This window comes from Labrus bergylta, chromosome 1 (assembly GCF_963930695.1).
Source record: "Labrus bergylta chromosome 1, fLabBer1.1, whole genome shotgun sequence".
Classification (NCBI taxonomy): Eukaryota; Metazoa; Chordata; class Actinopteri; order Labriformes; family Labridae; genus Labrus; species Labrus bergylta.
In genome coordinates this window covers 16,770,663-16,784,467 of record NC_089195.1, presented here as the reverse complement: position 1 = coordinate 16,784,467, position 13,805 = coordinate 16,770,663, and the positions used below count along the sequence as shown (strand labels likewise).

The window sequence follows — 13,805 nt, the reverse complement described above, 5'->3', positions numbered from 1 at the left end:
ACATTATAAATAAAAGGTAGGCAAAGATTAGTCTTAAGTGTTTTTGCACATTCTGACAGATGAAGATAGAGACAATCTTGCTGATTACTTAAATTGAGCATTGTAAATCCCACACTGAATGTATGGAAGGTATAAGGTAAATGTATTTGAATTTTATACTCAGAATTCTGACATTATGATTTCTACTTTAACCTCAGAAATCTGACTGTTTTCCTCCTCAGAAGTCCAACTTGAAACTCAGGATTTAAACTTGAAATTCCAGGTTCTGACTTCGTTCTCAAAAATCTTTCAAATTTAACAATGTTAAACATGTTCCTCTTAGAAATCTTGAGGCTTTATTCGTAGATATCTGGATTTATTTCCTGATCATATTTATTCCCAAATTCAAGAAATACAAGGACCTGAAAACACTCCTCTTCAAAAGAGCCTTTTCCTTAAAACCTTTTCCCTAAAACCACTGCTTTTATTTATTGAAATATAAAAGGGTAAAACAACTAAAGTTTAATTATTGTCATTATGTAACACCATCTGCTTTGTTTTTGCCTTTCTCTCTTGTTCATTTTTACTACGTATCGTAGACTCCCAGGGCAGCAATTCCAAAACTTCATAAATGATGCTTGTGTAATGAACAAAATTAAATAAAATGGGAACTGAATGAGATTTGACTTGAAAAAGCATCAGTTTGTGCTTTTAAGACTGAAGCTTACCCAGGTTGATGTAAACAGTATTTTCAAGGTAACAACTTTAAGAATGTAAGTTTAAATGTCAGGTGTCAATATTTTCTTCTGTAAAAAAAAGGAGAAAAAAAAAACAGTTTAAAATTGTATAACTTTATTTACGTTCTCCTTCAACCGAGCAGCAAAACACGTTTCCATCAACAAAGCAACATAGAAAAGGTTAAAAAAGGGAAAACACGATAGTGCAGTCTAAGAACATTCGATCTCTTTGTCTTGCCGTTGTGTTCTCCTTACTGTCCGTCTTTTAATCTGCTTCTGTGTCTCTGTTTTTCCTCCATGATGGTCGGGGGGAGCCTATCAGTTGTTTCGTCATCGGATCTAACGTCCGCAAATTTACTTCCTTGCTGTTCTGTGATTGGCCCTTGGTTACCATGGCGGCGACATTGGCTGTGGGTTCTGGAGGTAGGACATCACGACTGCTGAGATGGAGAGCCTGCAGAGAACAGGAGTTAACGTCAATGTTTGCCATGTTTTATATGAATGTCCATAAGAAGAAGAAGCAACGGATCCCAATACTGTGGCCCTCAAAACGTAGCGTAGTTTTGTAAATGAGAGACAATTGTAGGAGTTGCCTATATGGATGTGTGAAAGTAGAATTTGTGTTGACTGGACAAAGGGCACATTTAAGAGAAAAAGTTAAGTACAATTTAGAGGTGTGAATGTAATCAATAAGCCTCCTCACACCTGATGTGATCATGGTATATCGAGTAGAACTTTTAAAAACATGAGTAATCTTATTTTAGCGTCTCTGAGCAGCTGTGTGTAAGAGGTGTGCAGGTGTGTATTTGTGTAGAACAGAATAGAAGCTGAATGGAAGTAAGATGAGCAAATGTTTAGTTACACAAACCAAAAAACAGTTTTAGAATGAAGCACAGTTAATAAACAAAACTAATATTAAAATATGCCTTAAGCTAATAAAAAGGTTTTGACCCCCCCCGTCATTCTGTGCAGCAGGTATGATTGGCCTAATTTGATTTACAACGATCCCTGTTGCTATATCAGCCACTCTCACACAGCGTTAAGCAGTACACACATTGTATTCATTGTTTAGGCCACAGACTAGCCTTACAACTCATTCACCTCTCTTTCTCATTTATGGCACGCCGCTGTCAGTCACCGTTACTATAGTAACCACAAACGGGGTAGACAATGGCACATGTAGACGAGCAGGAAGGAGGCAGACACTACGTGGTGGAGTTGGAGCCAGAGTTTTCATTTATAAGTGGAAATATTAAAAATGACCGTATGTGAGAGAATCGTGATCTCAATTCTCAGGGAGAAAACTGTGATACCCATTTCAGCAAGAATCGTGTAGCCCTATCCTGCATTAGCACTCACCTTTGTTGAATACCACAGAGATACTTGCATCATATCTTGGCTGTTGACAAATGTCCTAAAACTGGCCTTGAACTAGCATCCAGGCTCAAGCATTTAGTTTATTGTCTAACATTATATGCTGAGCCAAACATTTTGCGTTACAAAATGATAAGTGCATCAAGCTTGTCTTAATGCAACCTCATCTAGACAATGGAGCAGAAGGTTTCTCCTTATTGTGAGTCTGTCTGTGAGGCCTGGACCGGTGCCCTGTTGTAGGAGTCTTTTATAAGCAAATGGAAATGTCCCACCTCTGGAGGTCAGACAGGTAAAAGCTTTTGGACGTTAGAGTTGGCTAATCTCAAGTCTCAGTGGCAGATAGACGTGAGTCTAACCTCCAGATTTAAATCTGCATGATATAAGACCTTAAATAAAAACACAGTACCTACATTGGCCATTTTAAGAGCTGCCAAGGAAAATAGGGCCACTTGTGTAATAACAGACAATTTAGATTCTCAAACCTCTAAATCTAGGTTTTAGAGAGAGCATACTCTTCTGCTAAATATAGAAGGGGCCTTCATAGTCCACACTGAAAGTCAGTTATCTAAAATAATGTGTTGCCTCAAACCTGTAGGTTTGAAATAAAACTAAAACAAAGATTCAAAGTGTCTCTTCAGCAGTAGACAGCAGCACTCCTTTCAGATTGTTTGTTCTGGTCCCCTTTCAATGACACTGAGATGTAGTATGGTATTTTAAAGGCTATTCATTTAATAACATTTTAATATTAATAGATTGTTCAAGATGACAGGTACTAAAAGTTTTAGATTTGCGTCTGTAGATTGCTTGTTCTAGCAGTGGCTGGTAAACACACCCTATAAAATGGTTTGTTTTTGCCACAGGCAGTTTTGGATTAATCTCTCTAATCTCTCTTTGGATTAAGCTACCTCAGCTGGTTAGTGAAACCCTTTTCACACATACGGAAGTCTCCTGAAAAACTCCGGAGATTTCCAGGAGGAGCTGTATGTGTGAACGCAACAGCCAAATTTTTTACTCCGATATTACCCGGAGTTTATCCGGCCAGACACCTAGTATTTTTTACGCAGATAATCCGGAGGAGCTGATGTCTGAACGCGGCCGAATACACTACGGAGATTTTAAATTTCAGCCAATGAAAAGAGAATGACGTTTATATAGTGACGGCCTAAAGTGTCTGCACGCGATCACGACGATCTCTGTGCACGTAATTAAACGGCTGCATTATGTTTTCTGTTCGTCAGTATGTTGTTCTCTGCTCTTTTGTGGATGTTGTCATTCCATTAGATTACACAAAGCATTGAAATAAAGGAAAATATTCTCATTATAACGTTATGTAGCGGACTCTGTTGCTTCGGCTGCTACTTCCGCGTTGTTTATTTACGTCACGTCTTACGTCGGGAAATCCCCCGAGCCCCCTCCCCTCTGACAGGGAAAGTCCCCTGCTGTGAGGAGCATATGTGAACGGCTAGGTCGGGAGAATCTCTGGAGTGGTCCTCCTGTAATTATCTAGATATTATCCGGAGTGCATATGTGAAAACGGGATTAGTTTGTATTGTTATGGCACTGTTGTGTTTAAGGGTATGCTCTGAAAATGACACAAAACCCAAATCCAAAACAAACAACCAAGTCCAGGCCCTGTTTACAAGCAACAGTGTTTTACAAGGTCAAATTACAGTTTCTGTGACTTTGAAGAGAGAGATGTTATGACGGTTAATTGACAAAATGTTTTTACCTTAACAAAAAGGTTAACTTGTTCTGTATTAATGAATAACAACCTGTGCCTTTCAGTGGTCCAAGATGTAAGAATATCTGCATTCCCCTTTGATTTAAGAAGGATAATAATATCCCAAGCATGCTCAGGGAAGGCATTAGTAGAATAAATTCTGTATGAACACAAGGTGCTGTAAACTCACATAAAGCTGCTCATCATCTGTTTGGTGTCCTCTGAGCTTCTGGAGTTTGCAAAGCTGATGAAAGAGCAGTAGACTGCTATCCAAGCACACCACTTCAGCTGAAACAAACAAACAAACAAACAAACAAACAAAGGGTTATAAAGTTATAAGGAGAAGCTTGAAAAAATCCCATACACTGAAACTGATACAGTATGTACAATAGAACAACAAATGCTCTGCTAGTTCTCAGGCAAGTGCTGGGAACAAAGAAAAAAGAAGAAAAAAAAAGGCTGAGCATTTGAAGTTCACGCTGAAGAAAGATGTTCACTTAGGAGATAATTTGACAACACTGTAGTGTCCAGATTGGCACTGATTCAACAAATACAATATTATATACATTAATTTTGTGTATTCATTTCTAACTTAACTCCCAGGCAAAAACTGATCCATAACATGGCAGCCCTAATACTTTTTTTGAAGGTGAAAAAGAGAGACAACAGAAGCACTTCCGGTATCCCTCAAACCGGTACTCATGGGAGCACCAGTGATATATATATATATATATATATATACACCATATGTAAAGGGAATACTTTAAAAAAGGGTGGAGGACAACACTTAAATCCAAAAAACATTGGTATAAATGATCCAGGTCCAGGCACTCAGGATGGTTTGAAAAGTATTAAAGGCATTTAATTCATAGGGCTAAAACGCTTCAAATACACCAGCGGGTATCTGCTTCTTCAGGGTGAATCGACACACTCTGAGACAAAAAGAGTAATGATCAGTCAATAACTCACAATGACTTTATTTGTCTTAGTCTGTCACTACACCCTGAAGAAGATGCACGCCTTAGAATGTGTACAGAAGTCTGTAGTTGTTGTCATTTATTGCACACAATCTGCAAATAATATTCTTCCAAGGAAATTTTAATGAATGTTTCCCCACTGATAACCTCCTATATTCGATTAAATAAGTTCTGATTTGTTTTCAGTCAAAGACAGTCAATTGAACATTTTATCTGCTACTGCACTTGGATGCAACTTGAGCCTGCTGATGTCCCCTCTTTGTTTCATCTATTGTATCCATAACGCCCCAAGGTCAGAAACTGCCCTTCATCCTTTAATCCAAAAGGTGAGTTTACCTTTAATCTTCTAAATGGAACGACTGGGGAAAGAGCAAGGCCTACCACTCATTTCTTTACTGTGAACACACACAAAACCACAAAGAGGTAGAGGTGACAGTGAACGCTTAGGGTGAGCGTGTGTGTGTGAGTGTGTGAGTGTGTGTGTGGGGGGGGGGGGGGGGGGGGGGGGGGGGGGTCACCTTGAGCATCAGCCCACACATGCTGAAGATCATGCCAAGCAGGTTCATATAGTCAGGCGTGGGATCCTCCAGTGTGGGATTGGACTCTGTGCTAGGGGGCTTGTACCTGCAACAAAACAATCATGTAATAATCAGAAAATTGTCCTGATTCATAGACAGTGTTCCAGTTTATAATAAGGGTATTGAACAGGGTTTAATTCAGTGATCTTTGCAGTCTGCAAGTTTCTACGGAAGACTAATCCGACTAATTATTGAAAGAAGGGCAATTGGCTATGATATACTTATAGGGATAATCAGCCACAAACCTTAACTTTTGACTATTTAAAACACTGCCAACTAAAAACAATATTGCATTAAAGTTATCTGTAATTAATTCAGTGGTTAATACACCTCTCAGCTACACTAATCTCTTTAAAGTCTACTCATGAAATGTGTTAAAGATGAGCTACTTAGCTGCTAGCTACCGTAAACCACGCTAATACGTCAGCTGATTACGTCAAAAAAACGTCTATTTCTCGTCACAAAATGCTCACCTTAAAATCTTATTTGGCCTCTTCGGGTCTGACATGTTGTTGGAAGACATATTTTATTGTAAAAAGGTCAACAATTACTTAGAAATGTAAACTCCGATAACAGAAGGACAGCTGATCGACCTCGTCATGAATTAAATGAGTCGGGAGGGGGGGGGAAGGTGTAGGCACATCCGGTGATTTCAAAATAAGAGCATAAAGTAATCCGCAGCAGAAGGTGAAACCGGGAGAAAGAGGTCTGAAATCTTATTTTGACAGATGTATTTTTTCATCCCAGTGTGCATTGCGCGTACTCGCAAACATGGCGGGTACAGTGAATGGGAGAGGATGTTGACAGTAAAAAATATATAATTTCTACGAGTTGCGGCACGAATATGACATTTTACTCCCCTGAATATAAACACAGACTGAACGGTTCGTGGCATAAGTAAGTATGTACGATAACCTTTCGTATGAGGCCGCTGTGTGTAGGAAAGTTTTGCTATTTAAAACCCAAAACCTGCATCATTGTTAGTAACTATGGTAACATACAGTTACACATGTATGTAAAACATGTTACTAACCATGTGTTGCTTTCTTGAAAGCTAATGAGGTATGTGTAATTTAATGAAGTCGTAAACAATGCTAACCTATCTTTTAGTCTTTTTGTTTGTGCAGCTGTATTTCGCTAAACGAATATGTAAAAAGGTAGTACACCACACTTAACCTGAATAAATGGAAGGTGGGCTGTTCTTTTCCCCCCTTTCTCATAGTTTTTGTGATGACGTTCCCCCAGCCCAGACCTCAGGCTCCTCAGCTTCCCCAACATCTTCTCACCACCATAGACTGTCAACAAGGAGCTGTCAGGGCTGTCCGGTTCAATGGTAAAAGATTGAAAACATTTATCATACTGTTGAGTCTTTGTTTGGGAACACCTGTAGTCTGTTTGTCAGGGCAAACAACTGGTTAAAGCAGAATATAGGATAGGATAAAACTTTATTGATCCCCAGAGGGGAAATTCGTGCGTTACAGCAGCACAGACAAGAAAGCTCAAAAATACACATTAAACAGAATAGATAAGATAAATAGAAATAAAAACAGGGGGTATATACAAGTACAAAATGAATGATGAAGTTAACTGGGGGGAATTGAGACAGTATTTGCAGAGAATGACAAGATAAAGTGACAAGTGATGATTAAAGTGACTTGGTATGATAAAATAGCAGCAAGTAATGTAAACAGCAGAGAAGAGAGGCAGTGTTGTACCACAGTAATGCAGAGTGCAGTTATATAATATAATATCGTGCAATATGAACAATATAGTATAATATAATGAAATGTTATATAATATAGACTAATATAATAATATAATATCCTGACAGTACTCCAACTAAGTGAACAGCGCAAGTTAATGCACTGTTCTTTAATATTTTGTCAAAGCACACAACCTACAGCTATCTGAGAATGCAGCCTTCTAAGTACCTTTTCATAGTCATAATTGTGCAACATTGGTGAATAATCCGTGTGAAATAAAACATGCTCTGTATCAGCTGCTGTATCTGTGATTGGTTATTTTTCCTCTGCAAAATCAATATCAGTATAGCTCTCAAAATTTGATCTATGTGGGGGCATAGTTACGAGTTATAAATTAAATAAAATTAGCGTGTTCCTCCCTCTGTCTCATGTCTCCCTTCTTATTCAGCTGATGGGAACTACGCGCTGTCCTGTGGCAGTGACAAATCTCTAAAGCTGTGGAGTGTGAGCCGGGGGACTCTGCTGAAGACATACAGTGGCCACGGATACGAGGTCCTGGATGCTGATGGGTGAGAGAATTGTCGCAGTCTCCCAGAGAGTCTCAGGGAGGGAAACTACAATAAAATATCCATATGAATGAATAAAGAGACAAAAAAAACTATTTTGCTTTTCAATAGCTCTTACGACAACAGCCAGCTTTGCTCCTGCAGCTCTGATAAGACGGTGATCCTGTGGGACGTCGCCACAGGCCAAGTCACACGGAAACTCAGGGGTCATGCTGGGGTATGTTCTTGCATTTGTATCTCTGATTCTGAGGTTAAGAACTTTGCTATGTCATTTTTTTTTTTTATACGCTTCTTGAAACTTTAATTGCTATCTTTGTTTTAATCTTATATCCTACCCAATTTTTCTACTCACAGAAAGTCAACTGTGTCCAGTTCAATGAGGAGGCAACGGTCATCTTGTCTGGTGAGTTTACATTAAGATGAAATACTTAAAGGCATTTCTACATTATTGAGGCGTAGCGTATTAAGGGAATCATTTTTTGACTTGAGCACAGAGGTTCTTAGGGTTTTTTTTTTTTTGGATTCATAGTTATGTGGGATTGTAACCTTCTTATTTTGTTTTCATCCAGGGTCCATAGATGGAACAGTTCGGTGCTGGGACACAAGGTCCAGAAGATTTGAGCCCATTCAGATCTTAGACGAGGCTCGGGATGGCATCAGCAGCTTGAAAGTTGTACAACATGAGCTTCTTACAGGGTCAGTACTGTCAACCCCGATACATGTTTTAAATACCATGAAAGCTGATCAGCTGCATGTTAGAGTTGATTTAGACATTTTATTAAAAGCAAACGTCTGCCATCTCCTGCCCATTCAAACTGCAATAGGTTCATTTGAAGCTGAAGAAAATGAGAAGACTATGTACTCCTAGTTTTGTCATTACTGCACATACCTTTGTACCAGTTAGAATAAGATCAAAGGTTGAGTTTTCACAGATGCATATTAAAAAAAGAAAATCTCCTTTTCAGATCAGTGGATGGCAGAGTGAGGCGCTACGACCTGAGAATGGGACAGCTGCATGTTGACTTCATCAGCAGTAATGAATCTTTTTTCAGACAAACACCAGTATAAAATGTACTTTACCTATAAGGGGTTGAAGTTGTTTAAATAGTAATAAAGAGATTGTTGTAGTGGTAGTTATGGTAATGATGGTGATTCTTTCTTCATGTAGGATTATGGAAATGCAACATTGACTTAAATAACACTGAAAATGCTCTATCTTGTAACACGTGTGTATCGTTTGTGTCCCAGGTCCCATCACATGTGTGTGTTTCAGTCAGGACGGTCAGTGCACTCTGAGCTCCAGCCTGGATTCAACAGTCAGACTACTGGACAAGAGCACAGGGGAAATGCTCGGAGAGTGAGTACTGCTCAGTTTTACACTGTGCTGTTCATATTGATGATGATGATAATTAACTGATGATAATTGACATCTTTTAATGAAAATCAAAATTTTAGTAAAAAGAATAAGGTCACTTTTTCCCTGCATAACCATGAAGTCACAGAAGTAAACTTTTTTAGTTACATGTTTGAGTTGGTTTAGAGCTCCTTCTCTCTTATGTGTTGTTCATTGTTGTATTTGTCCTGTAATCTGTGTGTCATGATGGATGTCGATCTTGCTGGCTGCAAACAAATCTACCTACGGGTACAAATAAAGTAACCTGAACCTGAACCTGAACCTAAATCCCATTCTGGATCATGTTGATGTTTTCATGTTGTCTACTATCATTAAAAATGCATAAAACAGAACTGAAATAAATCCAGTAATGTCATACAAAGTGAAGTATGAACTCTACATAGGCTACTTGTATACAGCTACAGATTTAGAAATTCTGCATGGCTGACATAAATTCCACATTTGTAAATGTATTCAAATCAATGTTTCTGTCAACGATACTGTATAAGAAAGTTCCACATAAAAGCGACAATTTAAAGACACTTGAAAAAACAACAAAGAGAAGATAAACCATAATTGTGCAAAATAGACAAAAATTGGTGCTTAAAAAAATAATAAGATAAACAGTATAACAGATGGTGTAAACTTAAATACTCTTATTTTTGAATGAGTTGTAGCCTTTTGCTTGAAAACTAAAGTGTTGATGCATGTACAGTATGAGCTGTTTGGGAAATGCATCGTGCTGAGAACTTCATAAATATTTTAAGAATCGAGTTAAAGCAGTTAAAAAAAACCCAACAAAGTGTTTTGACATGTCTTCCCTTATACACATAATCTGTCTTAATTACAACATTTGAAAAAAAAAAACCACATGTTTAAAGAATTTTGAGCTATATTTCTATTTCAAGCAGCTCAGCATGTTAACATGATGGATTTTTGATGCCACGTTTTGTCTGTTTGATTCACTAAGGTATAAAGGACATAAAATGAAGGGCTACAAGCTGGACTGCTGCCTGTCCAGTAAAGATACTCATGTCCTGAGCTGCTCAGAAGACGGACATGTCTACTGCTGGGACCTGGTGGAAGTACGTGTCAGGTTATATTTATGTTCATTGTTCAGTCAATGGCAGAATGAGAATGATTTATCTAATTATTTGTGGGCACACCTTTTAAAGTTGGTCCGTCTTCCCTTCAGTTTTTGTTTTTTTGTATTTGGAAATCTAACTAATAATGCTTAAAGCTTTATAGTCTTACGCTAAGCACTATACAAAACTGAAGAGGAAGCCAGTTGGCACTCCAACTGCTCTCCGTTATGCTTAGCAACAGTCTGTAACCTCTTGTTTCCCCTGGATAATCATGTCTGATAATCAATAGGTCATCCTTAATTAGGAAACTTCCCATACATTTTCCATTTCTTGTTTTTTTCCAGGGATCTCTGTCCTTGAAACTGCCGGTGGGGAAAGCTGTCGTCCAGTCGTTGTCCTTCCACCCAACAGAGACCTGCCTCCTCACAGCCATGGAGGGACGTGTTCAGTTGTGGGGGTTGGAGCCGGAGGAGACGGTGAAGACAGAGGAGGACACGATGGCTTCTTAAAGATGGTGAAAGTAGTCAGAAGCTATATTGGCATGCTAGGAGGTTTAATGTGTTTGTTATTCAGATTACAGTCAATGTACAAACGGAAACTGAATCAGAGAGTATAAAAGGCTCAACATAAATACGATCCTGACTGGAGTCTGTGTGAGGATGTGAATGGTTACATGGGAAAGTTTCTGTTTGGTTAGAAGTAAACTGCATTGACGCAAAGCAGCCATTCAGGTCTTTATAGCGGTTAGCTTAGCAAAGATTTATCAGAGTAGAAAGGAGAGCGAATGCTTAACATAAGGACTGACATAAATATTAAGAGACAAAAACTTTGATCGACAGATGTTCACAATCTGCAGGTGAATGTTATTTTAGTCCATAACTGAAACAAATAGTTATCCATATGATTTTTTTTACAAGAAAACATGAATACAATTCCTGTCATTAGTAAGTTATGTGGGGCCAGTGGTCCCTCAGAGGGTTCCTGAGAGCATTTTTTCCCACTTTAATTCCTTTCATAAGTAACCCAATAAAAAATGTGTAAATATTTTAGGCAGGGGTTTCATACAATACTGTGCTAACATGCCTGGGATTAAAGGGAGTCTGTGGTCTCCTTGTTGGCGCTTTCAGGGTCCTTGGTGTTAAACATTTTTTGAGGTCAACTGCTTTGGAATAAAAACACTCTTCACAACACTGCTGAGTCCTGTACAAGTTTATCTTTATTAGGAACTGTGTTTGCAAAAAAATTAGAGATAGGCAAAGTACAAAATAAGTTAATCCACATGACAAAATAATGGCAACAAATAAATAAATAACTTATCTTACATAAATACAGAACTGAAGCTGAACTGCTTAAGTCTGAATAGTGAAGAACTTACTCAGCTGGGTTTATAAATATATACGCAGCTTCGTACGCATATTTCTTTCTATTACTTAACCCCAAAATTGCACTTAAGAATTCAAATAAATACATGTCAGCTTGTTTACAGAAACGGTGAAGTGGTTTGTAGTATGTCTGTTCACTTTTAGTCTTTTGGATTCTGAGGACAGAATCAGCTGAGCAACGCTTTCATTTAAAAAACAATATATTTTCATTTAAAGAAGTCATTTCTAAGCCCTATATGTATTGATGGCCAATTTAAGAAGGAAAAACAAATCCCATTTCCATTAAGCAAACTTTTCATAAACGATCACAATCACAGTTTTTTTTTAGCTTGAATTCTGTTAGTGAAGGTTTTTAAAGCTCACAAATGTGAAAGGTGTTAAAATACTAACTTAATGATGTCTTTAAGATTACCAAAGTCAAAACATTTAAATTAGCACACATCGACTTTTCTGGTTTTCACCAAAAATGTTTGAGAGAAATTCTTAGTTTGTGCTTATTAATTCTTGGCATCAATAGCTTGATAAGAATAGATTTTAGCTTAATGAATGGAATAGAATACAAATCTTAATTTAAGCGTATAATAAGAGAACTTGCCGGTAAAATCATCCTCAAAAACCATCATACACCCTCTTAGTTCCTCTCCTCTACACCCTGCTGTCTATCCCACACAGCTGCAGTCCGCAGCTGACAGCTTCTCCACCTTATGCCAGCGGTGGGAGTTGTCCAGGAAGGCCATGTCCTCATGGTGGGTGGGCCTGCAGCAGGGCGTGTTGTGCCACAGCTCCCCTGGTGCCGGTTGAGGGAGCAACCCGCTCATCAGCAGGTTGGTGAGGGTGAGGTCGTGGTTGGAGCGAGCGTGTGGACACATCCCGCTGCAGTACTTGAAGAGGACGGTCTCATCTGAGTCGTAGCCCAGCCCAAGGTCTCGGACCTGCAGCAGGATGGAGCGCAGGCTGCACTGCGAGTCTAGAGTGGAGCGACGAGACCGGACCATGGGAACAGGGGATGGACCGACTCCAGAAGCTTCTGTTTGACCATCTTCTGCAGCTGGATCTCTGTTTCTTCTGTCCACATTCACCACAAAGTGTGGAGAGGTTGTTCCTTGTTTCTGATCTGGAAAAAGCAGAAAGAGTTATCAGTGTATTTCTTGTAAAAAAAAACATTTTTTCCCTGTTTCTTCACCAGTTTAAATGGTCAGAAGGGAAAATGTGTAACATGCAAAGAGAAAATTAAAGTTATAGAGGTACACATAAGGGTGGGTCCAAAAACCAGACATCATAGTATCCCAATTGTACTGACACATTCTGAATAGTGATGTATGGATACACGGAAACCAAGTATCGATCTTTTATTCTAGAAATTATAGGAGTGATGGCACACTCTGTCTTACTGACATTTAGGACGACATGGTTGCCCTCACACCAATTCACAAACCTTTGAATCACTAAGCTCATTTTGATGTAAGAATTTTAAAACAATATTTGACACCGTTTTATTTCTGATGAAACAACTTAAAAACGTATCTTATTAGATAAAACCCAATTAAGCAAGTTTTCCTTTTAGGAACAAAATCTGCAGTTGAAGATTAGTTGTAAAACTCATTTTAATATGTTCTCTCAATACTCAGCCTAATGCTATATGTTGAAATTCAAATAATGCCCTATTGGACTCAAGTCTTGTTAATGTCTTGTCAATGGTGAATTCCATTCCTAGAATCCATGTCTATTAGCAATATTCAATATGTCAATATGACAAAGCGGGCAAAATAAGATTTGATCTTGGAGGTCAAAGGTCATGGCCCTCCTTTTAGGCAGAACTTACCGATTAGTGACCTCAGCCAGTGACCCTCTCCTCTCTTGATGCAGAAAAGAATCACAACCAGCTTCAGCAAGAACCACATTGTTACAGTCTGCTCTTCAACCAAGATGTCGCTCGAGTGTCTGCGGGTGCGAGTGATGCTTAAGATGTAGCCGAGTCACCACCCCTAATATATAGCCCCCGGAGATAAAGGGGGGTTGAAAGGATGAGATGAGACAGACACACACTAACCCGTTACTCGCCAGGAGACCATCCCGCTCACCTGAGCCTGACTGGGAGCATAGGAGGGCAGACGGGCACTTGACCCAGAATTTGTCCTGTTGGGATTATCTAATTGGTGTAAATCACAGGATTATTGTTCCGTTTCCCCCAGATGTTTTCCAGAGGATGTTGGCTCCTTATAAAATGATTTCTTGATTTTTTTTTGGGGGGGGGATTTCTCAAAAATGATGTCACGATGATTATGCTGAGAAGTATACGTGTAATACATGA

At 38.8% G+C, this 13,805-nt stretch overlaps 3 protein-coding genes across 3 annotated transcripts; 1 reads left to right on the top strand and 2 right to left on the bottom strand.

Annotated features, from left to right (window-relative positions):
- Nucleotides 1-809: 809 nt before the first annotated feature.
- Nucleotides 810-5,996, bottom strand: wdr83os (WD repeat domain 83 opposite strand). The gene is made up of 4 exons (XM_020643256.3): nucleotides 5,839-5,996; nucleotides 5,306-5,411; nucleotides 4,001-4,098; nucleotides 810-1,170 (listed from the first exon to the last, which is right to left on the bottom strand). Exons 1-4 carry the CDS (start codon nucleotides 5,886-5,888, stop codon nucleotides 1,104-1,106), a joined length of 321 nt encoding a protein of 106 aa, XP_020498912.1. The 5' UTR covers nucleotides 5,889-5,996; the 3' UTR covers nucleotides 810-1,103.
- Nucleotides 5,997-6,109: 113 nt separating this feature from the next.
- On the top strand, nucleotides 6,110-11,302 carry wdr83 (WD repeat domain containing 83). The gene is made up of 10 exons (XM_020643702.3): nucleotides 6,110-6,262; nucleotides 6,588-6,698; nucleotides 7,517-7,637; nucleotides 7,746-7,851; nucleotides 7,989-8,037; nucleotides 8,204-8,330; nucleotides 8,600-8,667; nucleotides 8,883-8,991; nucleotides 9,998-10,112; nucleotides 10,457-11,302. The coding sequence occupies exons 2-10, from the start codon at nucleotides 6,596-6,598 to the stop codon at nucleotides 10,619-10,621; spliced, it is 963 nt and encodes a 320-aa protein (XP_020499358.1). The 5' UTR covers nucleotides 6,110-6,262; nucleotides 6,588-6,595; the 3' UTR covers nucleotides 10,622-11,302.
- A 720-nt stretch (nucleotides 11,303-12,022) lies between these two features.
- On the bottom strand, nucleotides 12,023-13,395 carry LOC136181196 (persephin). Its single transcript, XM_065962005.1, has 2 exons — nucleotides 13,317-13,395; nucleotides 12,023-12,608 (listed from the first exon to the last, which is right to left on the bottom strand). The coding sequence occupies exons 1-2, from the start codon at nucleotides 13,393-13,395 to the stop codon at nucleotides 12,154-12,156; spliced, it is 534 nt and encodes a 177-aa protein (XP_065818077.1). The 3' UTR covers nucleotides 12,023-12,153.
- Nucleotides 13,396-13,805: the final 410 nt, after the last annotated feature.

Coding starts and splice junctions, on each gene's coding strand:
- wdr83os (XM_020643256.3), bottom strand. CDS start 5,888: ATGTCTTCCAACAACATGTCAGACCCGAAGAGGCCAAATAAGATTTTA. Junction 5,412..5,838: donor AGGCCAAATAAGATTTTAAG/GTGAGCATTTTG, acceptor GTTTTGTTGCAG/GTACAAGCCCCCTAGCACAG. Junction 4,099..5,305: donor TGTGTGGGCTGATGCTCAAG/GTGACCCCCCCC, acceptor TGTTTGTTTCAG/CTGAAGTGGTGTGCTTGGAT.
- LOC136181196 (XM_065962005.1), bottom strand. CDS start 13,395: ATGTGGTTCTTGCTGAAGCTGGTTGTGATTCTTTTCTGCATCAAGAGA. Junction 12,609..13,316: donor CTGGCTGAGGTCACTAATCG/GTAAGTTCTGCC, acceptor TGCTTTTTCCAG/ATCAGAAACAAGGAACAACC.
- wdr83 (XM_020643702.3), top strand. CDS start 6,596: ATGACGTTCCCCCAGCCCAGACCTCAGGCTCCTCAGCTTCCCCAACAT. Junction 7,638..7,745: donor GAGGTCCTGGATGCTGATGG/GTGAGAGAATTG, acceptor GCTTTTCAATAG/CTCTTACGACAACAGCCAGC. Junction 7,852..7,988: donor AACTCAGGGGTCATGCTGGG/GTATGTTCTTGC, acceptor TTCTACTCACAG/AAAGTCAACTGTGTCCAGTT.